The 8,590-nt window shown below is 37.4% G+C and overlaps 3 protein-coding genes across 3 annotated transcripts; all 3 read right to left on the bottom strand.

The window, feature by feature from the left end:
• Positions 1-285: 285 nt before the first annotated feature.
• On the bottom strand, positions 286-1,236 carry LOC122089674 (F-box protein CPR1-like). The gene has a single exon (XM_042659377.1). The coding sequence runs from the start codon at positions 1,234-1,236 to the stop codon at positions 286-288; it is 951 nt and encodes a 316-aa protein (XP_042515311.1).
• Positions 1,237-4,390: 3,154 nt separating this feature from the next.
• On the bottom strand, positions 4,391-5,569 carry LOC122089673 (F-box protein CPR1-like). Its single transcript, XM_042659376.1, has one exon. It carries the CDS (start codon positions 5,567-5,569, stop codon positions 4,391-4,393), a length of 1,179 nt encoding a protein of 392 aa, XP_042515310.1.
• A 1,142-nt stretch (positions 5,570-6,711) lies between these two features.
• Positions 6,712-7,357, bottom strand: LOC122088010. The gene has a single exon (XM_042657148.1). The coding sequence runs from the start codon at positions 7,179-7,181 to the stop codon at positions 6,858-6,860; it is 324 nt and encodes a 107-aa protein (XP_042513082.1). The 5' UTR covers positions 7,182-7,357; the 3' UTR covers positions 6,712-6,857.
• Between the last annotated feature and the right edge of the window lie 1,233 nt (positions 7,358-8,590).

Here is an 8,590-nt window from a genome sequence, read left to right as displayed (position 1 = left end):
GAGAGAGAGAGAGAGAGAGAGAGAGAGAGAGAGAGAGAAAGAGAGAGAGAGAGAGAGAGAGAGAGAATTACACATATTTAGGATAATCAAACAATTTTCCAACAAGAAACATGTATCAGACTTAAGGCAACCAAACGATTTTTCAACTAGATAGGTAGTTCAGAAGAATGTCTCTCAAAAGATTGACATCCATATCTGATACATGCCCCATTTGATTTACGAACCAAACACGCCTTTAGTCATTCCTCTATGGTGATCATAGAGAAGCAGTGGTCTATGACTCCCCTAGAGTATAACTTCACCATCCTTTAAATAGCATATAGGTGTAACTTTAAAAAATTGCCATATCACATCTCTTTGCTCATTGGAGAATTGTTTCACCCAAGAATCCCTCGCGCCGTAATCCTTCATCACCCAAATCTCGATGCGAATACTGGAGTTAAAGAGCAAGCAGAGCTGTCCTCCAAGGACCCCAAATTTCATGAGAAACATTTTGTCCACAATGTCAACATCATCCACAAAGTCAGGCAGTGGCACCTCTCGATACTCCTCATCTTTAAGGTCAAAGGAAACGATAAGCCCAAGGCCAGAGTGATATCCTGGCTTGACCTTCGCGATCCAATGAAGAGCAGAATTTGCGAGAACCCCACACAACCATTGGCGTCTGATGGGAGGAAAAGGCACGTCCTCAATCATTCTCCATGAATTGGTGCTAAGTGAGTAGACTTTCACCTCTGAATGCCAAGAATTGTCATCATTCCTATAGAACTGCCAAACCCTAATAAGCTTGTAATCGTCGGTGGTGGGGTCATAACCAAATCCATAAGCAGCATAGTGATAGGGAATATAGTCTGCAGGTGTTGAGGGCAGCTTGTGATGACTTCTGGTAGAAGGATTCCAGAGATACATGTCATTATTACAGTTGGAGATACAGAGTAAACCATTACAAGAACCCAATATATCTGTGGTTCTGAAGATTGGAGATTTGAATGCTTGATTGAGTTCACAAGCATCTAAGTCAACAGAGTAGAAATTTATAGACTTGGACTTGTTAACAATGAGGGTGAGGTTGGTATTGGTTGCAAGGGATTGGGTGAGGTGCATTTTGATGAAAGCAGGATCTGTTATAAGGGCATACCAAGGTTTGCATACGCACTTGAACCTCAGAAGTGACTTGACTGGAAGCCTTGAAAGTACGTGGATGATGAGGTCTTCAGAGAGGTTCTTTCTTGGCATGATTGCAAGTGAGGTTTATTTTTTAGAGAGAGGAACGAAAGATGGTGCACCCCTCCAATTCTACTTAGCCTTTTTTTCTCTTTAATTTTTTTTTTTTTTCTTTTCTTTCTTTCTCTTTTTTTCCCCTCTCCCTCTCTTATCGGAATCCAATCCATATTCCTTTGCTATGGAATATATAACTGAAACTATTCCTTGCTATCGAATGATATAACTGAAAAGCTAATTCTCTCTCCCTCTCTTTGATGGAATGCTAAGATCTCTCTCTCTCTCTCTCTCTCTCTCTCTCTCTCTCTCTCTCTCTCTCTCTCTCTCATGCATAGAGAAAGATATGAACTGAAATACTGGGGAACAGTACACAACTCGTAAGATTTGACGTTCCTAAGAAAAAGTCCACCTCTCCTTTGTTGGATTTTGTCCTTCTGAAACAATCCCCATGTTTTGAATCCCTTCCAAGCATGGTTTTAAGAATCGATATTGTATTACCGTATCAGTCATATCGTATTGATATCAGCTGAGATAGATTCTTGATTCTTGATCAATCTGAATCAGTTAGTTATATCGTTTTAGAGGTAAAATAGTAAAAAATATTATATTTTTTTCTGAAAAAATAAGGGATAAAAATTATCGAAATGCATCGATCCTCTCCGATACCAATCTGATCCCAACTCCTTTACCCCCATCGCACCACCTTTAAATAAGATGAGGAAATTTGATTGAAAAAAGAAAAAAGAAAGAAGTAACTCTCTCTCCCTCTCTCTCTTCTCCTGATTCGAATTGTAAAGACAAAAAAATCCAAAAGAGTGAGAAAAGCTACTGTTTAATTTTAAAATTTTGAGTCTTGTAATAGTCCTCTCTCCCCACTTTGATCATGTTGATTTTTAATTGATAAAATTGTTTTTTCGCTACCATTGGTGATTGGTGTGAACTGTGAAGTGAGAATTGTCATCCACCTAAACAGATGGGAAACCCTAACCCTAAATTTAATTAGACATCATCGATCTTGAGTTGAAAGAGAAAAGATCTTAAGTTAATCATATATATCTCGTAACCTATAGAGTAAGAGTGTCAATCGGTCGCCTGACCAAATTTTGATCCTTGAACTAGTTTCAAATTGGAATTAAGCCAAATTGAAACCAAATGGTTGAGACGAATTGGTCCTATTCGATTTGGTCTTTTTCGGTTCACCTTAATCGACAATTATCTGTTCATTATAGGGTTGTCAGTTCATTTTCAGTTGGGATGGAAAAGCATGTTTTTTTATGTTGTTTTACAATTGTGTTGGTCTATATCATATTTTGGACAGAGTTTTCTGTTACAGACCAACACCTAAACCATAAACACAGGGGGTGTGAAATGACCATCGTGTTCCTGCTAGATTCGTGCATCCTTATATTTAGGCATAGGAGGCACACCCTGAGAGAAAACACTTACCCATAATTTTTATTAGGTGTTTTTGGGTTTTCACTTTTGACCAGTTCGTTTTGGAGATCAGATCAAATTCACCTACGCATCCCTAATCCGTGGATTTGGAATCCATTTTCTCTCTCTTCATTTAATGGATTTCAAATCCACGGACCAAGAATGTTCCAGATTGAGCTCATACGTGAACCTAATCCGAATCCTTCATTTTGGCTTGATTTTATACGATTTTTATAAAACCCAAAATAAAAATAAATCCATTAGGGTTCTGTTCGATCCAGTTTTTTATATCGGTCAAACCACTTCAAGCTGAAAATTGACACCAAGCTACAGGGAGTTTAATGAGTAATCCAAACCCAGTGTTTAATTAAGACTGCCTTCTTGCTAATTGTCATTGAGAAATTCATTTCACCACCAAAAATTCTTCTCTTAGTCAAAACCCAATATTTCATTCCCAACCCAACAAATACCTCATATTAAAACTAAGAGAAAAAGATCCCCACTTGGGTGGTATAGGATGCTTTCCCGTATTTTGTAAATATATATGTGGGTTTCATATTGTCACTCTCTCTCCTCTTTGATCATGTGGGTCTCTTATTGACGAAAGAGCAAAAATCCTTCTTTAATTACAATTAAATATATTTCATTTTCAATTGTAAGTGAAAATCAATGTCTGATTAAGAGTATCTTCTTACTAATTGCCATTGGAAATCTGATTATGCATGGTTCAAGAGGAAGGTGAAAAGAAAAAGACAATAAGAAGAACCAGCACCACCATTGCAACACTCCAATTGGTGTCTAGAATCCTAAACAAGTTGAGTTGGCTGCGTGTGTGCCTTTCTATACCACCAAGAATGGTGGATACTGATCTACATGATTGCTATTTTTGGGATCTTTAACGGATCATTTTTAGCCTTCTACATACTCTAATATACTTATTTTTTACTGTTATAGTAAACACTAAGAAATACAAAAATAAATAAAATAAGATCTACACAACACAGAGATATAACGAAGTTCACACACCAATGTGGTGTGCTATATCCTCAGGCGGCGAAAAAAATGTTTCACTATGTAAAAGAAAGATGTTACATCCAAACAGTGGCGAGAAAACTCGTCTTGAAACCCTAGCTCAAAAACCCCCCAAATTACAATGATCGTGCTCAACAAGACGATAGTACATAATATACTCCAAGTCGCGGGTTGACCCATCGGGTAGCAATCAATCAGGTCGAACCATACCAACCCCTCTGCTTCCATCACAGATCTCAGAAAACTTCCCATTCGGGTCGCCACCAAAATATGTCGGAGAGGGTCATTTTTCAAAACGGGTCAAGAATTCGAGACAATCCTAACACTTACTAGAATCCATTTCTTTCTGATTTTCCTCAAAATCCTACCCACCACCATTATATTAATTCTAAAATTCATGAAATTCATGAATTCCTCTCAAAATATGAAGAAGCAGAAGCAAACATTTCAAACAAGAACAATTAACACATTGAAAAAAAGAAATATGATCAAAATAAAAAAAGAAGCATCTTCAAATCATGTTATAGAAATGTGTATGGATAATCTATAGGAGTACCCTGCAAATAAAACATTCATATCTAGCCTGTAAGTATATTTAGTCTTCACAAAGAACACAAGAGGAAACAATTGTAAATATTAGAGTAGTAGCTTGAAATGTACATCTTCTTGACCAATTATCATGTCAGTAAATGATATTATATGATTACCTTTGTTTCCTTTTCTTAATTTTTTTCTTGTTCAGTTCCATCCTTGGTATATTAAGTGGAACAAGACTCCCAACACAAATATCTATGTCAATTATTCTACCCAAATAAAAATCTATATCAAGTGAACCTGGAGCACTAGTCCTAAGAAGCCTAGTCCTTCCTCTATGGGGATCATAGAGAAGCAGTGGTCTATGACTTCCCCGGAGTATAACTTCACCATTCTTTAAATAGCATACAGGTGTAACTTTAAAAAAATTCTGTATCACATCTCGTCGTTCATTGGAGAATTGTTTCAGCCAAGAATCCCTCACACCGTAATCCTTCATCACCCAAATCTCAACACGGATGCTGAAGTTAATGAGCAAGCAGAGTTGCCCTTCAAGGACCCCAACTTTCATGAGAAACTTATCATCCACAATGTCAACATCATCCATAAAGTCGGGCAATGGCACCTCTCGATACTCCTCATCTTTAAGGTCAAAGGAAACGATAAGCCCAAGGCCAGATTCGTGATGTCCTGGGCTGACCTTAGCGAGAACTAAATCCACATTGGCAACCCAATGAAGAGCAGAATTTGCGAGAACCCCACACACCCATTGGCGTTTGATGGGAGGAAAAGGCATGTCCCCAATCATTCTCCATGAGTTGGTGCTAAGTGAGTAGACTTTCACCTCCGAATGCCAAGAGTTGTCATCATTCCTATAGAACTGCCAAACCCTAATAAGCTTGTAATCGTCGGTGGTGGGGTCATAACCAAATCCATAAGCAGCACAGTGATAGGGAATATAGTCTGTAGGTGTTGAGGGCAGCTTGTGATGACTTCTGGTAGAAGGATTCCAGAGATACATGTCATTATTACAGTTGGAGATACAGAGTAAACCATTACAAGAACCCAATATATCTGTGGGTCTGAAGATTGGAGATTTGAATGGTTGATTGAGTTCACAAGCATCTAAGTCGACAGAGTATAAATCTATAGACTTGGACTTGTTAACAATGAGGGTGAGGTTGGTATTGGTTGCAAGGGATTGGGTGAGGTGCATTTTGATAAAAGCAGAATCTGTTATAAGAGCACACCAAGGTTTACATACACACCTGAACCTTAGAAGAGACTTGACTGGTAACCTTGAAAGTATGCCGATGATGAGGTCCTCAGATAGGTTCTTGCTTGGCATTATTGCCTCCTATCCAATTATGTTTCCACAACTCCAATTCCAATTCTACTTTCCCTTTTTCTTTAATTTTGTTCCCTTCTCCTTCTCTTATTGGAATCCAATCCATATTCCTTTGCTATGGAATAGGTAACTGAAAAGCTGACTAGGAAGAATTTGTTATCATCTCTCAATGGGGAACAGTTAAGAGTTTTGTGGACTAAAAAGTCTGAGTAGAAGAAGTCCAAGCTGATCCTAAACTACACAACTCGTAAGATTTGACGTTCCTAAGAAAAAGTCCACTTCTCCTTTGTTGGACTGTGTCCTAAAACAATCCCCATGTTTTGAATCCCTTCCGAGCCCAACTCCTGTACCCCGATCGCACCACCTTTAAAGAAGACGAGGAAAGTTGATTGGAAAATGAAAAAAGAAGGAAGTCAGTCTCTTATCCTGATCCGAATTGTAGAGACAAAGAAATCCAAAAGAGTGAGAAAAGCTACTCTTTCATTTTAAAAATTGGAGTCTTGCAATAGCCCTCTCTCTACTCTTTGACCATGTGAGATTTCTATTGATTAAATTGTTTTTTCATTACCATTGGTGATTGGTGTGAAGTGAGAAATTTCAGAGTCCGATGAATCTTCACCTACGTGAATGTCCCTTGTCCATGGATATGACATCTATTTTCTCTCTCCTCATTTAATAGATACCATATCCATAGATTAGGGACATTCACGTACATTTACATACGTGAAGATTCGCCGCTCTCAAATTTCATCCACTAAACGGATGGAATACCCTTACTCTAAAATTAATTAGGCATCATCTTGAGTAGAAAGAGAAAAGATGTGCTCACAATTAGTCCTAATTACCTATGGAGTAAGGGTGTCAATCAGTATGGTCAAGTTTTTTTTTTCTAATTAATGCAAAAAATTATAATTTTTTATTAAAATATTTGAATATAATAAAAATTCATGTATTATACGTAAATTTACTAACTATGGTCTGGACTCTGGACTCTGGACTCTGTAGTCATAAACCAATTGAGTTAACTCACCCTTTTTTTTTTTTTTTTTTTTTCCTTTCTTTCTTTATTCATGATTTTGTTTCAAAATAAGCAGAACAGCAGAAGAAACCATTTAGAGGAAAGGAAATATGATCAAAAGGTAAAACGAAAGCTCTTCATATCTGTATTTATTCGATCATCATCAAACATATATATATAGATAATCGATATCTATGAACTTATAAAAACAGATAAACATCCATATATAGCCTGTAAAAGTACATCTGGTGTTCCCTAACTTTTCATTTTCTACATAAGAATTGCATAGCGCATGCTATCATTAACCATGAGATGGTTCATCTCAGAGATTCTAGCAGTGAAGTCACCGGAAACCCAGACACCATCAGCACCACTGACATGAGGATGAGAGATGCAAGAGAGTAAGGAAAGAGGAGCTCTCACGATGCTATAAAGGATAGAGAATCCATTATTATTCCATCTATTCCGCCGTCTGCCATCGGCGGCCACCACCACCACCACGTCGTCGCCACCAACAAACATGGGCAATTCCGCTCCGGCTATGCTTTCGTCGGCGACACGGCCACTCTTCCTCATGTTCCACAGACTCCACATCTTCGTCAACTTAGCCGGAGAATGGATCAAGTGGCCAAGATCCTTACTGGGTAATAATTTGGTAAAGCCACCTTAGAATCTAGGGAGGGAAGATGAAGATCTTGACGTCTTAGCCAGTGGCCACCTTCCTAAAATCTAAATTCTATTAGAACTTCTTTTGATAATGGCAGGTTGGTAGTGGTGTCTTGGTGTTTATCACAAAGGGGTTATTTTAAGGGAAATTTGGCGTTCATATTTCCACATTTGTGGGGTCTAGTTTTCCAAAAGCCAAATTTTTCCGACAAATATAATTTATTGGGATAAACTATAAAGTGGGCCATTGAGGCTCCAATGAGGCTTGTAAGTGGGGATTTTTTCTTGTGTATTTTCATTATTTTTTTGGTAGAAAATTATAAAATTTATTTAACAAAAAAATACAAGATTCACGACTAAGTTGCATTACCAAATACACTCACAAAGAGAAAGGAAACCCAACCTTCGGCATTGCTGTCAGCAAGAAAAGGCCTTATTCCCCTTCCCTAAAAAAAAAAATCATCTTCAAAATCTAAAACAGAAACTAGTGTACTTTCAAAGATCGGATTAGATTCACGTACGATAACAACCTCGTAGTCTCTAGTTCATGAATTTAGAATTCATTTTCTCTCTGTGCATTTAACGGATCCAAAGACGTATGAGATTGTTCTCATACGTGAACCTGATACGGATTCATGTTTTCACATAATAAGCCATGAAATTCATGTATATATTCTCTACTTCTTACACAAATTGTTGGGCTTTTTTTTTTCCCGTCCTGCTTTTTAACTCTTATGTGGTGAAAAACTTTTATCCATATTTTTCACTTAAAACCTCTTAATCAGTATTTTTGAATTTTCTTTTATTTTTATATGTCAGGAATAAAGAAGAGAGCGAACCTAAGTGCAACAGCGGTGTTTGTACCGATATTGAAGCAAGCATCTATAGAACCAAATTTTCCTTCAACCACTCTCTTGATCAAGGCTTTCGATTCATGTTGAGAGGGAATCACGCAACAATGGTGGTTATTTTTATCATTCTTATATAATGGACAGAATTTAATGCCAATGGTACCTTTAAAACTTTCCCCACATGTATATACATTAAAAATAAATAAATAATAAAAATTCCCTTTTTACTGTTTAGGGGAAGTGTGGGCAGTGCAGGATGGCCAATGGGTTTATGGTTAATTGGGTGCAATCTAGTTGGGGATGGTTCCACTTAGATACTAGCTAGGGGCTTCTTAATACCAAGCCAATTAATTCCTTTTAAGTGCTTTGCTTTTGAAGCCACTTGCGACTTTCTTGCAACAAATTAGATCATATACGAATCTTTCTAAACCAAAAGAAAACAAACAATACGGAACCTTCTATATTATCCCGACTAAAACTTATATC

The sequence above is a fragment of the Macadamia integrifolia genome, chromosome 9 (assembly GCF_013358625.1).
Source record: "Macadamia integrifolia cultivar HAES 741 chromosome 9, SCU_Mint_v3, whole genome shotgun sequence".
Taxonomy (NCBI): domain Eukaryota; kingdom Viridiplantae; phylum Streptophyta; class Magnoliopsida; order Proteales; family Proteaceae; genus Macadamia; species Macadamia integrifolia.
This window is presented reverse-complemented; position numbering and strand designations above follow the sequence as displayed.